Below are 24741 nucleotides of genomic sequence, written 5' to 3' on the forward strand. Positions count from 1 at the left end.
AGCCCCTATAGCTACACCCTGCCCGCCCCTATAGCACTACAGCCCCTGTAGCTATATCCTGCCCACCCCTATAGCTACACCCTGCCTGCCCCTATAGCACTACAGCCCCTGTAGCTACACCCTGCCTGCTTCTATAGCACTGCAGCCCCTGTAGCTACACCCTGCCTGCCCCTATAGCACTACAACCCCTGTAGCTACACCCTGCCCGTCCCATAGCAGCACAGCCCCTATAGCTACATCCTGCCCTCCCCTTTAGCTACACTCTGCCCACCCCTATAACACTACAGCCCCTATAGTTATGCCCTGCCCACCCCATAGCAGCACAGCCCCCTATAGCTATGCTCTGCCCGCCCCATAGCTCTTCAGTCCCTATAGTTATCCCCTGCTTGCCCCTATAGCTCTATAGCCCATATAGTTAAATCCTGCCTATCCCATAACTCTACGGCCCTTTATAGCTATACACTGCCCAACTCCTGAAGGCAGAAACTGTGCTGATGAGTAAGGACTGGGGGCTGCCCTATTTGCTAATGGGTAAGGTTGGGGGCTGCTCCTCTAGCTATATATTCTGCTTGCCCCTCCTATAGACAGACACTGGGCTGATGGGTAAGGCTGGGGGCTTGCTCAGGGACCCTATCCCCTATAGCTAATCCCTGTGTGGAAGGGTAAGACTTGGGTAACACTGACTGCTACCGTCCTGCCTCCCACAACTGAATCCTGTGCTGAAGGGTTTACATGATAGTTGCCCCACTCCCGTTGGCTCCCTGGCCCCCTCTAACTAAGCCCTGTCTGATGACTGCCCCTGCCATTGCAGCTCAAATTGCTGCTGTGCTAGCCACATGTCATCGCCGGCACCTGCCCTCAGCTACACATCTTTACTCAGTTAAAACTGGTACAGGTGGCAACCTGAGGTTGAGCACTCTATGGTGTTCAATAGCCTTAGGGTTGCTGTCCCAGTCCCTGCCATGCATGTTACGCCCCACACTGTACTGGCTTGTGCCCCGATCCTGCAATCACATGCTTAATGTGATGCATGTGAATAGTCACATTGACTTCAGTGGCACTGGTCACATACTTAAAATTAAGCACATGCTTAAGAGTTTGCAGGATTGGGAACTAATTTTTAAAATTCCTGTCTGTGTTACACCAGCATCTTTGAACAATGGAGAGTAAGAGTATTTCAATACCTTCTTTTTTAAAGCCTGACATTGACTGACTGCAGGGAAAACAGTGAAACAGACTAACTACATTGCTGTAGTGTGCAAAGTAAGCAGACTGAGAAAAGGGAGGCAAATCACTTTTTTCTCTAATCTCTTTTGATTAGTCATTTTCAGATGTGACTTGTAACTAGAATGGGCACAAAACTTTCAGATAGAACTGTGATTTATTTATTTTGCCAGAGGACAGTGTCCCTTTATAATGCTGCTGTCATCAATTACATGTGCAGACCTGCCACGTTTCATACTTTTGGAGGGAGTCGCCCCCATATGGGATACATGTTAAAGCAGTTTAATTTTACTGCCTCTACTTTTGCTCTTAAAGTTGTCTTTTAACAAGACCCAGACAAATCAACCGTTTTTCAATAAAATACAGTTTCCTTAGATGGTCCAAGTTTTACAGTCCAAAACTGTGATGGCCCAAAAATTATGGAAGGGAGGTGCATTTGTTGTTGTTTTTTTCTTTTTAAAGTTTGTGTGAAAGATCATGCGTTTGTTTTTATTCTACTAATCAGAGCCCCAATTCTGCATGCACTTATGCATGTGCCCAATTTTACACATGTGAACTCAGTGGGACCCTTCAGGCACATAAACTTAATCAATTGCTTAAGTGTCTGTAGGATCAAGGCCTTCTAGCGGTACTTTAATGGTCCTTTTCAGCATAGTACTATACACTCCCACTTATTCAAATTCCCTTTATCCAAAAGTCCTAGTTGTCCAAGTCCAGAGTGTGTCCCCCTATGTTAGTTAATCATCCACTTATAACTTCTCCATTAGCCTCTTAGTGCTAAGATAATTTACAGCAATGCATCTGTTGCACTGCTGAAGGGTATCCCCTCACAATGTGGTTCTGTGGCTGCAACACTGTGTCCAGTTCAAAGTGCAGCATGTGTAACTATTGTGGTTGTATCTACAGCAGCATCTCTGGTCAGCGCTCCCCTCCTATCTCGGAGCCCCGCAGCCGAAACATGGCCCCTCCCAGTGACCAGTGGCTCAGTCATCACTGAGAGACTGTGGTCAGGCAGCCTGAGCACTGGGACAGACACAAGGTAGGCAAGATGTGCAGGGGAGAGGTTGGTGCATACAGCACCACCATTCATTGGCTCATAGTCTGGAATGGCAAGAGCAGCAGCCAATCGAGTAAAGCAACATCCCTGAGTGACTCTTCAGCCTGCCACATCCAGCTGTTCCCAGACCTATGGGGTATGTCTGCGCGGCAGCTGGGAGCAAACCTCCCAGGCCAGGTAGCCACTAGCAGGGCTTGAGCTAGTGTGGATGTTGTGACTCAGGCTGGAGGTCGGGCTGTCCAGCCTAGGGAGTCGGGTGGGTTTGAGAGCCTGAGCAACAGTGTCCACACGGCTATTTTTAGCGTGTTAGCTTGACCCCACAGGCTCGCTCCCAGCTGCAGTGTAGATATACCCTTGCTGCATCCCAGCCAGAATCCAGCTCAAAATAGCATTTCTGTTTATCCAAGCACTAGGTTATCTGAAAGTGTTGGATGGCTGCCAGGCCTTCTGGGTAAACAAGAGTGTACTGTGTCTTGCCATGAATGGATTTTATCGTCACAGTACCCACGTGAGATAGGGAAAAATCCTAATTTTAGCAATGAGGAATTGAAGTAGAGGATCAACTGTGACTTGTCCAAAATCCCTCTGGACTGAGCTGAGAACTGAACCCTGGTCTCCTGAGTCTCAGTTCAGTGCCCGTTTTGTGTATTCTTAAAAATGTATATGCTGTATAGTTCACTACGGACCTCATCCTGCAATTGGATCCACCTCAGTGGTCCCGTGTGTCTGTGCAGAACCCAGTGAAGTCAGTTGGGTTATGGTCCACCTGTGTCGATTCATCTGCAGGGTCAGGGCCCCTACATATGCGTGCATGTATGTGACTCATATTAGGTTAAAAGGAGCTTCACTTAGGGAAATATGTCATGCAAAGGTCTTGGAGAAGCGAAGATGTAATAGAAAAGGGGGGAACTTACAGTCACAAGATTACATACATCTCACAATAGGCATAGCATATAGGTTTATGGCAAGTTTTATGTGAAATAATTCCACCAAAGAATTCTGTTGTGAAAACAGTTCAGGGTCAGCTCCTCGGCTAGTGTAAATCTGCATACCTGCACGGATTTCACTTCAGTGGAGCTATGCAAAATATACATTAGTTGAGTCTCTGGTCCATAGAGAATGACAGCCAGTGTGATCCAGAAATAGGCAGGAATGGTAAAAGTCCAGGGGGAAAAAATGACCCTAGAAAAAAAATTTTGTCCAATTCTTGCAGACCACATTTTTTTTTTTTAAACCTCTTTCATTTATAATGTAAAATTACCTGGAAGACAAGCACACAGCTGTTGCTGACTGCTTTGTTGTGTGCTAAAAACACCATAATATAGCATGGAGCAAACACAAATCACTTCTAGTCATGGCTTCAAATTGCCTGTGTTTTATTTTTGAAACTAGCTGGAGCTGTTCCTGGAGCTTTATAGGATTCCATAATACCAGAACTGAACTATGTATTGATATTTGCAGCGATTCAGTTATGCCACTTCCGTTTTCTGTAGCCTAGTTTTTCGATCTTGCACGTGGGATGATTCTGGGGAGTGGTTATTCCTTCCCCACTGGGGAATATACACAAGCAAACATTTAAATGCAACATTTTGGTGTAAATTTTGCTCTCATACACTTATGTCAATAAGTTAGTGGAGTTGCCCATGTGTCATGGAGACAAGAATCTGGCCCTTTATTTAATAAATGATGTATTAATGGTATGGTATGACATTTACACATTGTTTTTGTTCAGTTTGTACAGCACCTAGCACAGTGGTTCTCAACCTATTTACTGTTGTAGGCCGCATATGCAGGTCTCTGTGTTATGTGGGCTGCATCCACACAATATATATACTATCTATATGGCCCTGAGGATGTCACATGGGCCACAGCTGTGTGCTGATTGGGCCGTGGGTTGAGAACCACTGGGCTAGCACAATGGGGTCTTGGTGCATGCCATGGGCTCCTAAGCACTCTAGTAATACAAATAATAAGTAATGAAATCATTTTTGTAATCAGTGGAGGATTTACTGTAACATTGCAACTTTGCTGTCCTCATTTTGATGTCCCTCAGTAGCAATTTTTCATTACTCTTCGCTTGTCATTAAGCTCTAATTCAGAGTAGAGCTTGATAGGAACCAGATTGTCCATTTCATGGGAAACTTCATGATTTTGAAATTCTTCCATTCCAAAACCGAATGAAAAGAACAACAACAACAAAATTCAAAATTTTCTGTGAAACAAAATTCTCAAAATTTTTTGTTCCAGGTTGATCAAAATGTTTCATTTTGATAAAATTGAAACATTTCATTTAGATTGTTTTTATTTAAAACATTTTTAAAAGTTAAGGGCAAAAAGGCAATGAATTTTGTTTCGAAATGAGTTATCGAAATGAGAAATCGAAATGTTGGATTCTGAAAGTGTCAACACGGGATTTGGGGATTTTTACAAATTGAAATTTTGTAGAAATCTACCTTTGTCAAAAGGTATTTTGATGAAAAATTTCCAACCATCTCTAATCTAGAGCCCATTGAAGTGAATGGAAAGCCTCCTCACCTCCACCCCCATTCACTTTATTAGGCTTTGGACCAGACCCTGTGAGCATCCAGACATTTAAAAAAACCCTAATTTAGGCCTGGGTCCTGCAGTGAGCTCTCTTCAGTAGACCCCTCTGCCCACAGGAAGCCCCTTTGAAGTCAGTGCGGTTCACATGTGCACAGGGGTCACACCTGCAGAGCTCATTGCAGGATCAGGGCCTTAAAAGGGAGGAGTAAAGAGTTAATTTATAATCTGATAAGCGCCTTAATATTGGTTTTTTTAAATCTTGTATTAGTAATCTGGTACGTCATTTTGGGCTCCATTCTGCAGGGGAATAGAAGGGGTTGTGATGATGGAAAATGTTAAGCAAGGGAAGTCTAGACTCAGCCTGTGTGTCCATGTGTAGATCAAATAGTGAGCATGACTTGGCTGTCTGCACTTCTTTCAGCAGTTTGCAAGATCAACGCTTTGTAAGTATGCTAGTTCCTAGCAGTCAGACTTGGCTATCCATGATGATGCTTGCAGCATACTTGTTTGCCTTCAGCAAATTCTAGCTCTTAAATGTTGTGAAGCCATTTCGTTTTATTGTTTTAATTGAAGACAGTGGCTTGTGATTTGAAAGGGAATACTTTTATCTTGGTCTTTCATCTCTTAATCATAAACATACAGATTCTCATACTCCTGAGTAATACTGACAGTGTTTTTCTTTCAATGGACTGCGGTGGTGCTTAAATACTTTCCAGAGGCCTTGGACATCTAGCTATAACTACAAATCTTAATATCTGTAATTAAAAGTATGTTGTATGGTAAATGTAAGGAGAGACAATGGAATACAGTAAACAGGTCAGGAAGCAAATTTAATTGTCTTGGTTAAAATCAGGATGCTTTTCATTTCCTCCACCACCACCCAGTGAAACAACTGAAGCGAATTATTGTCATTATGCTATAAAACTGGTAGACAGGTTATAGGAGTATCACAGGAATATGTGTTGCTTGTGCCTGTTTACAAGATGTAGAAGTGCTGTATTTGGCATCATGTGGGCTTAATTTCCTCTTGAGCTGTTCGTTTAGATCCCAATTCAGCACAACATCTAAGCATGTGCTTAAGTCCCATTGAATTCAGTGGGACATAAGCACGTGCTTACATGTTCTGTTGAATTAGAGCCATATGGGGGGATTCAGCCATATACAACAATAATGAAGGAAAACACTGTCAGACATGGTAAGACCAAGATGCCCTTTTCATCAAACGAATATATAGTGAATTTACAGTCCAATAGTCAGTGTCACAGAGTTTAAGGCCAGAAGGGACCACCAGATCATATGACGACATAAAAAGAAGCAATGCTATGAATTTAATTGTAACCCTTCTTTGCCCCCACCAATGCCGATACCATTAAACCAGATCAATTACTTGACAATTTCCTTCCTTTTGTGAATTTAATAACAGGAAATAAAGTTGTGTTCATATATTGTCAAAACTGAGACTTCTCTGGAATCCACTGGCATTTTTTAGTTTTACCCAAAGCTCATTGTCGTTGACTGAAAATAGTTGCCGAATTTCATCCCAAAGCCCAATTCAGTGGCGGAATTGTAGGCATCTTGAAACTACTTATTCTTTGCTAATGAATGTCACTGCCTCAAAGAGCTACATGGGTGCACATATATAGCTCTAGGAGCTACTGTAATATAAATGTTAAGTAATAATCAGTATTTATTGGAATTACAGTAGTACCCAAAAGCCCCAGGAAGGACTGGGTTGCTGTACAAATGCATAGGAAGAGACTATCTTTGCTCTGAAGAATTAAAAATGTGCCTTTTGCTGTGTTGTTTACTGGACATTTCTAGAAATCTGTGTATGAACAATCTTGTGCTGGTAGGCCTAAGATTAAGCTAACAAATGGGTCAATTTCTGCCTTCGGTGACATATTCCAATATACACGCACATCTTTTTACTCTTCTGAAAAGTACTTTCCTTTAACAAAGGTATTTTGCTTCCCTCTTCTCTAAATAAACCTTTAAAGTTCACTGGTATGGAGGAGCATATTTTTTTCTGTTTCAAATCAGGTTGATGAATAAGGATCCAGTCCTACAGACATGCACAGTTTGTAGCTTTCCCAACAGCTGTAATTCCATTGATTTCGATGGGAGCGTTCACATGAGTAAAGTTACTCATGCATAAGTGTTAGCAGGATTGAGCCCTAAATTAAATCAAAATTCATGGCATGGAGTGTTCGGAAGTATTCCAGGTTGCTTATTATCATTGTTTTTCTAACAGAAATCCCTAATAAAATCCTATCCCATCCTGAAAAATGTGTTCCCTGGAAAAATATAGTTGGTCACGAGTCGCTAAGAAATCCTGGAATACATAGCAGCCAGGAAATGTATACAGTGCGTTACCATTATTTTAGAAGTCACAAATTATGAATTATTTATGCCTTGCAGATTAAAATGTGTTTTAACTATGGCTGTTATTGCACTAGCTTAGCTTTTAAGCTTGTTATTCAAACCCATTCATTATGGTGTATATCGATGTTTATGCATCATGGGACAGTATGTTGAAGGCAAGTTTGACCTCTTATTTGCACATTTTATATACACTAATAGTATACTTCATGTCATGTCAAACATGTAATTCACATAAGGCACAAAAGTAAAACTTGATGTAATTTAATGCCCATTGTTACTACTGGGCTGAGAAGCAAACACTCCAACATCAAGGTTAAAGTAACTGCACCTAGCTTTTGCATCCTGTAAAACGGAGCCAACAAACAAGAGAAAACCACTCCAGCTATTTGCTATTTGCTCTAGGTTCTAAAATTTATTTGTAAATAAGTTATACGGTTTAGGTAAACACACATTAAATAATAAGACTTTTTAGTCTACTAGGCCAGGAGTGTCAAACTCATTTTTGGAGTGCGCCAAATATCTTTTTAGTTATGGTTGGGGCATTCATTTAGGATTCCATACTCCCCTCAATCTATAGTGGATCTCCCAGTGCTGTCAGTGGAAGATCCCCACAAAGATCAAGGGTGGAATCAGGCCTTGATTTAGTAACTAAATTTTTAGTTTATTGTTCTTATTAAAGCCACGTTCATCAATCGCTCAGTGTGAAAACGAACTTACTCTTAGGACACCCACTGTATCTGCCTTGTTTCTTTTCCTTCTCTATCTTTCTTTCTGTTTCTCTCAACTTTTCCCTCCTGTCTTTTCTCTGCATATCCTTCCCTACAGCAAAAGCCAGTTCCTTCCTATTGGCTTCACTTCCACCCTGTTCCTCATATCATACAATAAAATTATCATATAATTATATAAATTAACTATTTAATGTGTCACTGTTATGCTCTCAAGTTAATATCACTATGAGATGAATTGGAGCAAAGGAGTTCACACCTCCAAGTTGTTGTTTCAGGCTGTCTGCAGACTCAGGAAGACAGCAGTGCATCATTGATTTCTAATTGTTTTGCATTTGGGAGGTTAATTTTGCATCCAGAAGGGCTAGAAATGTACTCTAAAGCCACATAAGTACATCCAATAGGTTAGATCAGGTCCTCCAGCTGGGTGTTTAACATCACCGTACTACATTATACTACTAAGACCCCCGGTACTAACTAAAAGGTACCCGGGTAAAGAATTTGGAGTGTACCTACTCTGTACGGATAGGATTTGTAGCAAGGGAAGACCTATACCTGTCACGAGACACCAACCTAAAGCTATTGTTTTCCTAGCACTATAAGGGAACATATGCCAAACAAACTCGGGCAGGTTAATTTACTCCATGAATTATATTGACTCTCAGCATACCATAGTAGGCTAAAGGTTATGAGGAATAGTGGGTAACTACCCACTATATAGACATTTTGGCTCATACACAAATTTTTGCCAGTTTAGGGGTAGATTCTGAAACACTTACACTGAACAGTTCCTTACTCCAAGAATAGTCCTAATGACTGCATTGGCACTAGTAGTGGAGTACAGTACTGCTCAGTGTGAGTAAGTATATCAGAATTGGGATATTACCTTGTGCTGCCAGAGTTGTTCAAAGCTATGGGATATACCTTGGAGGTACTAAATGGATAACGTAGTGATCAAAATCAGTTCCTAGCTATGAATCCCCTACTAATGTCCTAGGTCATGTAGTGACTGTTTTAGCATTTTCATCACTTAGTTTTGAAATGACTTGGCATGAGCTGTCTGGACCTATATCTAAATATGCCTCAAAGATCGGAGAACCCCATCTTATCACACCTCTCAGTTTGGGCACCAGTAGGTGGGTGTCTATAACTTCCTATGAATAAAACTCTTCAGGGTGAGGAGTACTAATCGGGTTATATGGGGCTAGTGGAATTGACATAACCTATTAGATCAATAACTTATTCCAGAGTAATAATGATATCCAGTACTATAATTGATGCATTTATATGATATTAGTAAACATTTATGGTGTCTTCCAAAGGCCCAAGTCAGTATCATGGCACCATTTTGCTGGGACCCCTGTACAAACACACACAAAAAGACTGTCTTTGCCCCTCAGGGTTTATAGTTTAAGATGCAGTGTTAGCGTTTTGTGTGTCTAGAGGCAGAAAAGCCACAGAACCATCAAGCTTCTGTCTTACTGTCATAATATTTAGACATGTCTAGAGATAGTTAGAAAAATGCAGATTTTTTTATGAAAAATGTTTGAAAATTTTCATCACAAAATTTCAATTCCTCTAGGCTGAATGAAAACCAGCAAGAAGTTCTCAGTGGTTTTTTTTTTTTTTGCCAAAATACTGTCAACATTTCCAAAATTTTAAACCAAATCTGTGTCTTTATTTTCTTGCATGTTCTATATATTTCTGTAAGTAATATCCATACAATTTAAGTGTTGCAAACAGTAGAACCTCACACACTCGCACCATTAACCTACAAGCCTGGGTATGCTCATTAAAAACCCACTAGACTCTCTGCTCAACAAAGATTTAACTATCTGTTGCTGTCGTGCAGGTAGTGTGGCCTACTGGGTAGAACACTGGATTGGGACTCAGTTCCCAACCTTCCACTGGCCTGCTAGGTGACCTTCGGCAAATTACGTCTCCTCTCTGTGCCTCAGTTTGTCCATTTGTAAAATGGGGATAATGATACTTAACCTCCTTTGTGAAGTGTTTTGGGATCTACAGATGAAAAGCACCGTATAAAAGTTTTATAATTTAGTTCCTTGGTCTCATACCGTCTTTGTCAGGCTTTGTGAATTAAAAGGTAAGAGAGCAAGGCCAAGGAGTCTCTCAGTCACTAGTGTGAGTGAGTGTGATGGCCTACTTTGCAGTTAAGATGAATGTGAAGATGATTGGTGCAGGTGGATGAGATGTGCTCTAATGGACTCTCTTGGTTTTTGGTTTTTTTTCTGGCAGGATGGAGAAGAAGAAAATTCTAATGAAATCCAAAGTTGCTGCTTCCAACCTTCTGAGGGCGCTGCATTCGCTCTATCAGTTCGGTCACCTCTGTGATGTGAGGGTCCATACGGAGCACCTCGGGATCCAGGAGGAGTTTCTGGTTCATAAGGCAGTCTTGGCTGCTTCCAGCAATTACTTTAAAGGGCTTTTTCTTCACGGTGAGATGTTGGATGCTAAGAATTGCACCGTGACTCTACAGGACATTTACACAGAAGAATTCACCTCCTTTCTGGAATTTGTCTACACTGCAGAAGTAGAGATTGACGCAGAAAAGTTGCATCGGATGAAGGAGGTAGCCGAGAGACTCGAGTGCAAGGATTTGCTTGACATTTGTGAAGAAATGAAGGCAGAGGGTAGAAAAGCCTTAGATTTGAGTGTCCATTTGAAAGGTCAGATATGTGAAAATGGTGGGTCCCAGTGCGCTCGTGTCCAGCAAGCAGAAGACATTGAAGTGAATGATTCTTCCCAAATTGGGGTGACATCCATGAAGAGAAAATTTTGGGACAGCCAGGAATGCAGAAAATTGCTACCAGACTACGAGATTGTTGATGGACAACCTGCAAATCCCAATAAAGGTGGGACAGATCTTCCAGAGTCAAAAGCTGGGATGGTAAAGTCAGACAAACAGAACAAAATAGAGACAGGTGAGATGATTAGCATGGATACAATCAACCCAGAGGAAAATAAGACAAGCCATTGTGCCCTAAACCAGTCAAACTCAAAGGAAACCTGCATAGTGATTAAAAGTGTGCTTCCTGGCCAGGAGGAGGATGAAAATAGTTTAATTTCTGAGCTCCCCAGTAAAACCGAACGTAGGAAATCACCTCGCAACGTATCAAAAGTCTTGCCACAAATGTACACGTGTGAGAAGTGTAACCAGTCATTCCATTTCATCAAACACTATCAGTCGCACATGGAGCTGGAACACGACATCAACATAGTGCTCAAACACAGCTGCAATATGTGCGACCAGCTCTTCTCGAATCGCCAGAACCTCAGGCAGCACCGCCTCACGGTTCACAATGACGAGCGACGCTTCCCCTGCGTGTTTTGTGAGAAGAGGTTCAAGCGCCCGAAGGATATAAATGACCATATCCGGAGGGTGCATGAAAAGAAAAGGAATCCCCAGGCGTGTCCATACTGCAACAAGGTTATCAGCTCCAAATGCGGCCTGACAGTTCACATTCGAACCCACACTGGAGAGAAACCTTATAAGTGTGAATGCTGCCCAGCCAGCTTTGCTCAGAGGTCTGCTTACAATACCCATGTAAGGTACAGCATTTTGTATGTGTGTGTGTCTGGGCATTGAGAGAGGGGTATTTTCAAGATCCTGATCGCTTCAGAGCTAGGTTCTTTGGGCCCTTGGAAGGCAATAGGAGTCTTTCCATGGACTACAGTGGGCTTTGAGTCAGGATATTATCCGTTTGCAACAGCACTGGGCTGACATTTTCAAAGCCATGCAGGGGATTTAAATACTTTGAAATTATTGGGAGTTGTGTAGCTAAATCCCCTTTAGTGGCTTTGAATGTCTCAGCCTTTGGGTTTTAAACATGAGCCTGGGAGAACTGTGATGTGTTAAAAATGAACAAGACTCGGCTAACTGGGTGATCACAAATCTATTTTTATTTGATCCTATGCCCTGCCGGCTGTATCTAGGTAGTGTGGGCATTCACACAGGCCTTTTCCGCACTGACTGACTAGAAACAAATCAGTAAAATTTCACAGAAGTCTCCAGATCTGCAAACAGAGACAGAATTTAATTTTTATGACAGCATAAATGTAGAATTCCCATTGGCCCAGGACAAAATTCCTGACTTTCAGCTGTTACAGCCCTCCTGAGTCCTGAACTGATTCCTCTTTTCTGGCTCCCTCTGGAGTCCTCTGCTTCCCCAGCCAGGGAAAAGGCCAAGTGATGTACATGTTTGGGAGGTCCTGAGATATTGGCACTATTAAATATGGAGAAGAAATGTTAGATCATATGAGAGGTATTTAAATATATACGTTTTTATTTTTCTCTCCTCCTGAGTCCTGTATAGTTGAAATCATGGGCCCAGATCTGCTGTGTTGGAGTTAACTCAAAGCAGCCCTAAAACTGTAATAGTTGCCAATAAGAGGATGGCTCCAGTATGGAGCAATCCTTTGTTGAGACCATGCCATTGTTACGGCTCCTACTTCACCGTGGAACCCATATTGGAGCCACAGGCATAAATTAGAGCAGCCTCCAGGTAGGAAACTGGTCTGAGATAGTTCACCTCCCAATGACTACATAAATATCTGCTTCAATTACCTTTGGTAAATGAAATAACCAAACAATCATTCATTTTCTGATATAGCTGTAAAACTAATCTGAAATTTTTTCAAAATAAATCACTTTAAAAATGCATTGTGTGTACCGTCTAAAAATGAAACCTACATCTATCTCTGAGTTGTGAAGAAGATGTATTAAGGTTATAACAACCAACAAGAATGCACTTTTATGTAGAAAACCATGATTAAATTGAGTCTTCCTGACTAGTGATTTAAATCAAATCCACCCTGCTGTATTATTTTCCCCACAGGGAACTAGGACACACAGAAATTGCCCATGATGACACAAGAAGCCTGTAGCAGATCTAGGCCTTGAACCCAGATTTTCCGAGTCCTATCCAGCACCTTCACCACAAGACCATGCTTCCACTCAAGCATGAGGATTATTGGCCCCTGTAACTTTATCCTAGCTAATGCAACTACAGAGAATAGTTTTATCCCTATATATATATATATATAATTCTTTTTTAAATGTTATTAATGCATTTAATAAATCAATAACGTTGACACTTTAAAGAATCCCCTCATGAGATTACATATGTAAAAAGATACCATCCATCTGTTTCTAAAGAAAATCTGCATGCAAAGACTTTTGTGTGACACTGATGTGTATAGTGAGAAAGAAACAAGAGGTACTCAGGGAGAGAAGTGTGATTGACTAAAAGAATTAGGTTCTGTATAGTATAGACAGTGAGCTCAAAGAGGAGGGTTGAGTGAGGCTAAATTTTAGGAAAATGCAGACTGAAGAGATAGGAGTAGAAAAATAAATGAAGTAGTACAGTAGGAATGAAATCCACAATAGCAGGATGAGCAGATAATTCCAGACTCTTAAAGCATTTGCAGTTACACAGTATCAGTCTTTCGTGTGCCCAGCACACAAACGGTAATCTTTCAAAAGAATGCAGTGTGGCACTCTGTTTCATTTTCTGTGTTATCTTATTGTCACCTGCAGAGGGAGAGCAGATCGATCTCATGCAGAAATCTCCCAGACAATTTGTTTTAAATTTGTGGTTGTTAACAGTTCAAACATAGACTGTGCAGGATTACCTATTTCTTTGAGACAGATGTTGATACACTTATCTCAGTGTTCATAAGGGTATCTGTATCTGGCCCTAAATTAATAAGAAAACTGTTGGTGCTGCAGTTTATACAAATAGAGATGTTGCAACCTGCTAGTATTTTTTATAAGAAAATGTTTATGTTCTTGTTTATTTGTATTATGATAGTGCCTAAGGGTTCTAGTTAAGTATTGGGATTCTGTTGTGCTAAGTACTGTAGTAACTCTATTAAAAAGACAGATTACCATAATCGACTATCTGCACAAACAGTTAACAGATTTGCTTTGTATAACTGCATGCACAAAGCAGGCATGTCGTTGCATAAATTTTGCCCATTCAATGACATTTCTAATTTGTTTAAAAACCAAACACTGCATATCTTTCCATAGTCACTGTATTGTAACAGGGAACTCAAGATTACACTGAAGTGATGAATCCCAGTTCTGCCTTCTTATCCACCTTCCCATGTGCATGTCCCGTGTGAAAACATTGGGAATTTCTTCCATGTATCTTAGAGCTGAATAGTGCCTTTGCATTGTGGGGAAATCATATATGGCCTACAATGAAATTCTTAACCTTTCAATTAAAGCAAAACATCGGTTTTGTTGTTTAAGAATCACACACAAAGTGTTTCAGGGTCAAATGTAGCAAATATAATGTGCTTCTTTAAGGAGGTACTAAGGGTCAGATGCAGTAGATATTTAAAAGTATGCCATTTAGTATTTATTATTCTTAATTCAATTAAAAGTAAAGCAAGAGGATCTCAAGTTGTATTTGTAAGAACCCATTTGTTAGACTGCATTTACAGTCTCTCATGATATTAATCAGGTAACACACAAGTTCGCTTTAGAAAGGGTCCTTTCCTGAGGACCTACTGCTTTTAAACTTCTGCCAGTCCCTCAGTGTAAAAGCCATTTCTAGCTGTGAAAGCAAGGATACCCAACAGTTTAAGTAATGCTTCTACAGAATAACTTGCATAAGACACTTCAGTTATCGTTAATTATCTGGTCTCACCTTTCTGCAATATTTCCTTGCTCTCTTGTTCTAGATGTTCTACTAGTTTGTGAAAGGCAACATTAAAATGAATATGAGAAACCCGATTCCTTCAGTGTGCATGCATATAAAACCAGGTGTTTAACTCTACTATGGTTGTGTTCTGTTTTTAACAGAAAAAGACATGAATCTGGGCAAGACAGGAAGCTTATGCCAGTCTACTGGATGGTAGTTCCACCTGCAGATAGACCAGATGCAACATACTGTGAAACAAATATTAGCAAAGAAAGATGGGATGGGGCATCAGATACTGGGTTGCGAAAAGCTACCAGGAGCAAAGAAGCCATGGACTACGAGGAAGAACCAGGGAGCTCATCTAATGCACAAGTGGATTGCAGCAATGAAGGGGAAGAAAGGAAGGGGCAATATGATGAAGCTGAAGCTAACAGACAAGACGAAAATGAAGACGGGGATGAGGATGAAGAAGAAACAAATGTGAAGGGGGAAGAGGAGGGAGATTACGATGCAGTTTATTCTGAAGCAGATGGTAGTAAAGATAACGAGGATGTTAGTACGGATGACGACGATGACTCCTCTAATGATAAAGATGCTGAAGAAAATGAATCAGGTGAAGACTTTAAAATAAAGAAGGTAAATAAGGCCCGGGTAACTAAGAAGTCTGCCTATGTTATAACATGCGATAAATGTGATGAGCAGTTTGTATCTCGGAAAAAATATGTGGATCACTGCAAAGATGTTCATCAGTCCTTGCCCGGTAAAGTCTATCAGTGTGATATCTGTAGCAAGTCATTTGCTAGCTACAACAGCTGGAAAGAGCACAGAGCATGTGTCCACACTGAAGAAAGGCAGTTTGCCTGCACCATCTGCAATGCTACATTTAAAAGAAAGAGAGACGTGAGGACACATTATATGCGGAAGCATGAAGGGAGAGTGAAGCGCCCACTGTGTTCGGTCTGTGGGAAGATTCTGAGCTCTCGAACTGCATTGGTGTTTCACATGCGGACACATACAGGAGAAAAACCCTACGAATGTAGCATTTGTCATTCAAAATTTGCACAGCCGTCACAGCTTAAGATCCACACCAGGTCAGCCTACAGTCCCGCTTCTCCCGTTACTGAACCCTGCATGCACCCTGCTTCAGCACTCCTTCCCTTGGACGACCCACTGTCCCCCAGTCTATTTCTGCAGTATCCATGTAATAGAGGAATGCTGGGATTTATGTTGGCCTGTAATATCAATGATTAACGAAGTTTAGTTCTTTTATTTATGTAAAGTTGTTTGTCTACTCCAGGGTCATTACCTCACCTTTGGGAAAGACTTAAAACATAGCAGTACCATTCATACATAGGCAAGCAAATAGGGATTACTTCCAAATAAGATTGAGCCAGATCCTCAGCTAGTGTAAAAAATGGCAAGAGAGGAAGGATTACCCAGTGGTTAGGGCACTGGTCTCAGATTTAGGAGACCCAGGTTCAATCCCCTTCTCTGTCACAGACTTTGTGTGTGACCTTGGGCATGTCATTTAGTCCCTCTGTGCCTCAGTTCCCCACCTGTAAAATGGGGACAATAGCAGTGCCCTACCTCACAGCTGGGTGCAAATCAGTTTGTGTGATTTACACACGTTGAGAATGATAGCCCAGGACACACTGTAGAAGCCTGGAGAGATCTGCTGCTAGCCTAAGGAAAGAAAACACATCCACATTGTCGTTACCACCACCAAAGCAGCAGCCGCCAGTCTTTTGTAAGTTCTGGCTCTTCTCTGCTGTTTGGAAATAGCAGACCCATCAGTGAGGTCCAAGATCACTAGAACTAAAGTAGAATTTTTGAAAAGCCAGTATTTAAATTGAGATCAATGGGACCAAGTCTTTCTTCAGTGGAGTGGTGCCATTTACACCAGCACAGTATCTGCCCCAGTATGTTTGTCACACTTATAAATACTGAGGCCATCGATACCTGCTACACTTGAGGTTTTTTTTCCTTCCAAAGACAAATACAGTCTTGATATGTTTGTGTAAATGTCTAGGAACCACATGTTGTATGTAGTGTAATTGTAGACATGTTGGCCCCAGGATATTAGAAAGTCAGGTGGATGAGGCAATATTTTATTGGACCAACTTCTGTGGGGGTGAGAGACAAGCTTTCAAACCACACAGAGCTCTTCGTCAAGTCACCTGCTCTTGTCTGTCTGCACTCCCTGTTGTTCTCTCTCCTTTACCTCATTCACCTGCTAGGATAGGCAAGCAGCCCTTTTATTTGAAATAACCCCTGGCTTTATCAGTTCCTGGCTGGATCACAGCAAGAGCATACATATACTCACACAAGGAGTTGATCAGGATTGGGAGCTTCTCAGAGGAGTAGGATATTGTGTTCATCACTCTGGTGTATCGTCTAGCAGCCAGTATAGGACAATATAGTTGGGCTGTCAGTCCTTGTGGCCACAGGGTTTTAGGGCTGATGCTGCTGTTGAGGGAAATCTTGCATTCTCCTCTTTAAGGCATTGTAAGGGAATGATCCTGAGCCGGTGTGAGTCAGCCGAGTTCCTTCAGATTAATGAAGCTACACCGACTTACTCGATCTCAGGAGTATAAATGTTTTTGCCAAGGATTCTCTAGGCTCTCCTCTTCCCCCCACTCTATTCATGCAAAATCCCAAGCATCAGATAGGGTCATTCATTGCAACAGTACACCTTGGGGTCTGCATGCACTTTTGATGTAATATGCATGCAAACCTTCAATTTCCTTGTTGAGCTGAACACATTTATGCCAACTCCCACATAGAAAATCTAGGCAAACTCTCCAGGACCATAACATCCACAGTACAGGAAATTAATTTCAAGAGGAAATGCTATTTTAAACCCCCCCTGTCTACAGTGCTTAATTTGTGCTGGGGCTTGCCAGGGCTGAGCCCTGGCACATCTAAGCTTGGTGGTTCATAGCCCTGACACCTCCGGGCTCGCTGCCTCAGTTATGAAAGGGAAAAAAATTGCTTGTGCCCTGGCACCTCTTCCATTACAAATTAGGCACTGCCTGTCTAGCTGTGTTTTCTCAATATCTCTCTGTGTTTCATTGCCTGTAGGTCTCATACAGGAGAAAAGCCATATATTTGTGAGGACTGTGGAGCTTGCTTTGCTGACAAAGGCAAACTAAATGGTCACAAGAGGACACATACAGGTAGGAATTAAACACCGTGGGCCTCGCCCTGTACCAGTCTCACGCTTTTATTTGGTAAGGTTGAATACAAGTTGTCTGCAGGACATCCCAGTAGAAAAGAAATCATCTAAATTCCTCAGCCTCTTGGCAGCAGGGAATAGGTGGGGGCAGAGAAGTGCACGTTATATTTTTAACTCACGGGAGGTACTCAGATGAAGAGGGCCATTTGGGTACCTGGACATCAGAGATGCAAGACTGAAGAAAGAGATTGGGATAGAGAGATGGATTTTGGGAGTCATCTGCATAGAAATGGCAACTGAGGCTAAGTGAGTAAATAGTTAAGTCCAAAGCACACTGCGAAGAGCTGCAAAGGGATCTCACAAAACTGGATGACTGGGCAACAAAATTGCATTTATCAACATTGAATTTCATCTGCCAAGTAATGCACACTAGAAAACATAATGCCAACTATACAGTAGAGCCTCAGAGTTACGAACACCAGAGTTACAAACTGACCAGTCAACCACAGCCCTCATTTGGAACCAGAAGTACAGCAGCAGCAGCAGTAGACATGGATAAAAAACAAACAAATACAATACGGTACTGTGATAAATGTAAACTACTTAAAAAAAGGGAAAGTTTAAAAAAAAAGATTTGGCAAGGTAAGAAAACTGTTTCTGTGCTTGTTTCGTTTAAATTAAGATCATAGAATCATAGACTTTAAGGTCAGAAGGGACCATTATGATCTAGTCTGACCTCCTGCACTTCACAGGCCACAGAATCTCATTCACCCACTCCTGTATCAAACCTGTGTCTGAGCCATTGAAGTCCTCAAATCATGGTTTAAAGACTTCAAGATGCAGAGAATCTTCCAGCAAGTGACCCGTGCCCCACACTGCAGAGGAAGGCGAAAAACCCCCAGGGCCTCTGCCAGTCTGCCCTGGAGGAAAATTCCTTCCCGACCCCAAATATGGCAATCAGCTAAACCCTGAGCATGTGGGCAAGACTCACCAGCCAGATGGTTAAAAGCATTTTTCTTCTGTATAATAAAGTTTCAAAGCTGCATTAAGTCAATGTTCAGTTGTAAACTTTTGAAAGAACCATAACGTTTTGTTCGGAGTTACGAACAGACTCTATTCCCGAGGTGTTCATAACTCTGAGGTTCTACTGTACATACAAAATGATGGGATCTAAATTAGCTGTTACCTCTCAAGAAAGAGATCTTGGAGTCATTGTGGATAGTTCTCTGAAAATATTCACTCAATGTGCAGTGACAGTCAAAAAAGCTAACAGAATGTTAGGAACCATTAGGAAAGCGATAGATGGTAAGACAGAAAATATCATAGTGTCTCTATATAAATCCATGGTATGCCCACACCTTGAATACTGCATGCAGATCTGGTCGCTCCATCTCAAAAAAGATATATTAGAATTGGAAAAGGTACAGAGAAGGGCAGCAAAAATGATTAGGGGTATGGAACAGCTTCCATATGAGAAGAGATTAAAAAGAGTGGGATTTTTCAGTTTGGAAAAGAGACAACTAAGGGGGATATGGTAGAGGCCTATGAAAACTTGACTGGTGTGGAAAAAGTGAATAAGGAAATGTTACTTTCTCCTTTGCATAACAAGACCTAGGGGTCACCCAATGAAATTAATAGGCCGCAAGTTTAAAACAAACAAAGGGAAGAATTTCTTCACACAACACACAGTCAACCTGTGGAACCCTTTGCCAGGGGATGTTATGAAGGCCAAAATCATAACAGGGTTCAAAAAAGAATTCGATATATTCATGGAAGATAGGTCCATCAAGGGCTATTGGACAGAATGGGCAGGGGGGCATGGACGATGGGATGGATCACTCAATGATTGCCTGTTCTGTTCATTCCCTCTGAATCACCTGGCATTGGCCACTGTTGGAAGACAGGATACTGGGCTAGATGGACCATTGGTCTGACCCAGTATGGCCGTTCTTATTTTCTTAATGAGGTCATATAGGGATACGGTGAAGAGGAAAAAAAGGATTCAGAGCCCTGAGAGATGCCAACAAAGCATGGTGGACGGGAAGCCAGTTGAAAACCAGGAGAGCACAGACTCATGGAAATCAAATGATTAATGATAGTCCAGGAGAAAGGACTGATCAAATGTGTCAAAGGGAGCAGGAGGATAAGCATGGACAAAAAACAACAAAACATTGGACTTGGCCAGGAAGAGGTTACGGAAGTAACTGGTAAGAGAATTCAGAATGTCTTTTGTTTTTTTACAGGAGAGCGTCTCTTTAAATGTGACGTGTGTGGAAAACATTTTGCCACCAATGAATACTTAAAATGCCATAAGCGATGCCACATGGGAGCTAAGCCCTATAAATGTGATGTTTGTGGGAAAACGTTTGGACTGAGAGCCTCGCTAGCCCAACACAGTAATGTTCATGCAGGTAACAAAGCAAACAGATGTTGTTTTTGGCAGTAGATGAGTAGATACCGGTGGAAGTTTGGATCTGAAATTGTATGCAAAAGGGGCGTTAGCCTTTAACTCAACAATCTTTTTGATGGGCTACATAAGTATAGTGAGAGGGGGAGTGATTTGGAGCCAGAGTTCATACTTACTCATTGTGCCCGCAAGGGGGGCCGTGATACCAGCAAAAGAATGACACTCAGTGCCTGAGAGTAAAAAGCAAGGCTTTACTGAGGGAAGAACTTACACTCCAAGCTGCGCGGGGAGTCCCTGAGGCGCGCGGAGGGGCTGCAGGGGATCTCTGACCGTCCGGGACAGCTGGCCAGGCAGGACTCCACTGAAGGGAGTCCGCTGCAATGCTACATCCCCCCCGCGCTTATCTCAAGGTTACATGGGGTCAACAGCTGGCAACATTCATTGCATCATACATATTATATAAGCTGACTTGTTTACAGACAAAAACATGCTGAACTTTACTAAACTACATTTTGGCAGGATCTGCCGGACAAGGTTCATTGCACGGCCTTCAACTGCACAGCCTGCATCTTCCACTCGCATTCAGTCACATACTCGGTCCGCCACTTAGCTCCTCGCCAAGCTTCCGCAACCTTTCCCCTACACTCATATTTTTTGTAAAGGAAAAAAATTTCATACAGTATTTAAAAAATAACAAATATACCCTGCACTGCCTCCTTGATACAGTGTACGGTAGTTAGTTACATTGGGCCAAATGCAGTTTGACTCATTGTTTGGAAATTCTTTTTCGAAGACCTTTATCCTGCAAACACTTAGCAACATTCTTAACTTTAATTATTTGCAGAGCCTGATTAAAGCAATCCAGAGCCCCAGACACCCCCCCAAATGCCCATCCTCCGTGGCCATCACCCTAGCAGAGGGTGGACTGGTGGCAGGAGCCAGGAGCAGGGTAACATCCCCCAGAAGAAGGGCCTGATCTGCTTTGCTAGGGAGGATGGGGCCAGGTAGCTACCTCCCTGGTTCTATTGGCTGTTACACCTCCCTCTGGAGACTCAGGCAGACCCTGCTGGATCAATTTCACTTGGGTCACGTTTTCAAGCTTTTCTTCACAACCAGCGGGGCTAGAAATATTCATGTAATTGTGGGAGCCAGGGCTGTTCTGCAAGTGCTTTAATCCAGCATTGCTCACATAAATGGTCCTGTTACTCACCTAAGTAAAGTCAAGCATGTACCGATGCGTCTGCAGGATCAGGCCCAAAAGGACTGATCTTCAGCGGTTGTGGGTTTTGTTCATTTGCAGAGACACGTCCATATTTCTGCGAACAGTGCGGAAAAACATTTACTCAGCAAGGAGCTCTCAGGCGTCACCAACGTATTCACACCGGTGAAAAACCATACAAGTGCAGGGCTTGTGAGAGAACCTTCACAGACATGTCCACCTTACGGAGACACGTATCGGTACGTTGCCTCTCTGCTGCCTTTGTAGCAATTAAACTGCGGTACAGAGGTTTAATTAGGGGTGAAGGAGTGGGGAGCTACATTTCTGCAGCTGTTTTTTTTTTTTTTTTTTTTTTTAATTTACTAGGGATTAGAGTTGATGCTTCAATTTTGATTCCTTATGAAAAATAAATCCTGATAGGATGAGGGGGAGGATTAGGGTGCTAATTTACAATTACATCAGGCTTTTAATATTATTTATTAGGGTTATCAAACAATTACAAAAAATAATCGCAATTAATCATGAGATTTAAGAAAATAGTTGCGATTTATTGCAGTTTTAATTGCATTGTTAAACAATAATTGAATACCAATTTAAATGTGTTATAAATATTTTTGGGTGTTCTACATTTTCAAATATATTGATTTCAATTACAACACGGAATACAAAGTGTACAGTGCTGATTTTATATTACTATTTTTTATTACAAATATTTGCACTGTAAAAAAGATAAAAGAAATAGTATTTCTTGTAACTTACAAATAGAGAATTATTTTGTTACATAAATGCACTCAAAAATAAAACAATGTAAAGCTTTAGCGCCTACAAGTCCACTCAGTCCTACTTCTTGTTCAGCCAGTTGCTAAGACAAACAAGTTTATTTACGTTTATGGGAGATAATGCTGCCCGCTTCTTGTTTACAATGGCACCTGAAAGTGAGAACAGATGTTTGCATGGCACTCCTGCAGCTGGCATTGCAAGGTATTTACATGCCAGGTATGCTAACGTTTGTATGCCCCTTCATGCTTCAACCACCATTCCAGAGGAGATCATTTGCGGTAATTGCTTGAGTTAACTGCAATTAATTGACAGACCTATTATTTATAGAGTTGTAGCACTTAGGTGCCGCAGTCATGGACCAGAGCCCTGTTGTGATAGGTACTGTACAAAGTCTCTGCCCCATAGAGTTTGCAATCTAAAGATGTATTTCTGAGCTGTTAGATTGAGGAAGAGAAACGCTAACTCCCAGATGACGTACCAATTCCCAGGCCTGACAGCCAAACAGGTCTTAAAATCCAATTCTATCCAGTTATTTTTAAACAGGAAAATCTAATCATAGAGGAAATGAAACATGAGGAAAGACAAGAACGTAGCTAATGTAAAGAGGATGCTGCTATAGCGATGTTGTTGTTTTTTTTAATCACAATTAGAGGTCTGCAGACCCAAGCCCACCCAACCTGAGCCTCAGACCCAACCTGACCCCAATCCTTCCTGCGAACCTGAGTCAGCGTCACCGTCACCTCCTGCCGGCGGGGCTGGCACAGTGGCAGCTGCATGTGCTGCACGGCCTGTTGGCTGCTGCCCCCCACTATGCTGTGTGCGCTATGGAATGAGAGTCACTGCCACTCTTTGGCACACTCACTCTGTGACTGTAGCACACGCAGAGCAGCAAGGTGGCAGTGGCCGGCAGGAGCAGGGCACGCAGCTGCCATAGGCAGGAGGAGGAGAGCCCACCCCAGCCAGAGACCGTCCGGTTGTTTTCCCACCTGATCCGGATCCAGCCCTTGTGATCAGGTTCCATTGGGATTGGGTCAGGTTGCAGGGCTCTGATCACAAGTGCGGTGGAAAGTGGCTTAGCCCTCATACTGTAGATACAAGATATAGGGTCTTACCATTTCTTGAAACTTCAGATGCATTCTCAGAGTTTTGATAGGGCACACAGCTCCCGGTGATAAATTGGACTGCGAGCAAGATCGCTAGAACGCCATTTGGGTCCTTGAAGTGACCTCTTTGGGGAGGAAATCAGAACTTTCCCTTGGTCAAGTCTAGCATTCACCTGTGTGCTCAGTTTCTGCCAACACTGTGGCATGGCAGTGGACCTGGAACAGAGTTAGTAATGTAGAATCATTCTCACATTTCAGAGCCCAGCTAACCCCTTCGCCCATCCCAGTGCAGCATTGGAATGTTAAAATCAACCCTATTCCATTTTGAACATGGTTAATAAAAGTAAAATCTTCAATTGTTTTAAATTATTCTTCAGAAACTTTTCTTTCCTCTATAATCTTTGTTTTTTTCCCCCTAGATCCATGACCGGAATGCTCACTGGAGAAGTTTCTTAATAGATCTCACTACCAAAAAAGACCATAATTGGTCCAAAATAGAAACCTTATCAGATGTCTGTATGGGTGAGGACTCAGCACCTGAAATTTGGTCAGTTGACCAAGGTAAACTTTATAAACCAGAAAGTATTAGCGTAAAAAAAGCAGAACAGAGGCCATCTAGTGTTAACATGCGAGACGCTGATCACTCCCTTTTATACTTGTAACTCTTATTGCTGTAACCAGAAAACTATAAAATCTCTTGTTACACTATGAACGAAAACATTTCAAATCTTTTTTCAATATAGCTGCTTCGTTTTTAAGCTATGTGAGATACTCTTATCTTTTTGCATTTGATACGAGATGTTACATTGCAGTCTTTTATCTTGTTATGGTAAACTATTTATGCCAATTAGGTGTTAGACCTGTGCACAGAGTTTTATTTTTTAAAAATATCTTGAATATATCACAGTAAAATACCCATTTAATTAAAGTATATATGTTTGTTTTTGTGTGTGTATCTATATATACATGCACATGCATAATAATGTTCTTGTAAATTATTGTCTTTATAATAAAGATACTATGTTTAGAACAATCCACATAAAATGATAATCTATGCTGTATCTAATTTATTTGTACATATTTTACTGTAAAATATTTTTAACTTTCTTGATCAATACAAAAATGTTCAAATATTTGCTGTGTAATGTTATAAACCAACTAGAACGTAGCTGGTTAATGATAGGAGTCAGTGGTATATGCTGTTTCCCAGCTTTCCATGGTTCATTTTGTCTTGATACTGTGATATTTGCTTTTAACCCCTAAATATAATTTCTTTGTATACTGTAAAAATAAACTTCAAAATTATTTCTTAAAGAGTGATGGGACACCTCTTAGGTCCATATGTATAATAAATAATAAGGAGCTGTGAATTATGGGCTCAGTTTTATAATTCAAAGGTTTGATTGCACAACCCTAGATTAAAATAAATAGTCTTTTGCATAGGATGTCGTTTT

General features: G+C 41.5%; 1 protein-coding gene across 1 annotated transcript in view; it reads left to right on the forward strand.

Moving 5' to 3' along the window:
• LOC112104286 (GDNF-inducible zinc finger protein 1-like) overlaps nt 1-24645 on the forward strand; it is a 24861-nt gene extending 216 nt beyond the window's left edge. The window contains exons 2-7 of the mRNA XM_026653220.2: nt 10189-11502; nt 14765-15694; nt 17685-17779; nt 20022-20189; nt 21486-21643; nt 23707-24645. Of these exons, the coding sequence (XP_026509005.1) occupies nt 10189-11502; nt 14765-15694; nt 17685-17779; nt 20022-20189; nt 21486-21643; nt 23707-23949 (2908 nt within the window). The 3' untranslated portion in view covers nt 23950-24645. The remainder of the gene's footprint in view (nt 1-10188; nt 11503-14764; nt 15695-17684; nt 17780-20021; nt 20190-21485; nt 21644-23706) is intronic.
• Nucleotides 24646-24741: the final 96 nt, after the last annotated feature.

This window comes from Terrapene carolina, unplaced genomic scaffold (genome assembly GCF_002925995.2).
Source record: "Terrapene carolina triunguis isolate 2854851 unplaced genomic scaffold, T_m_triunguis-2.0 Scaffold132, whole genome shotgun sequence".
Taxonomy (NCBI): Eukaryota; Metazoa; Chordata; order Testudines; family Emydidae; genus Terrapene; species Terrapene triunguis.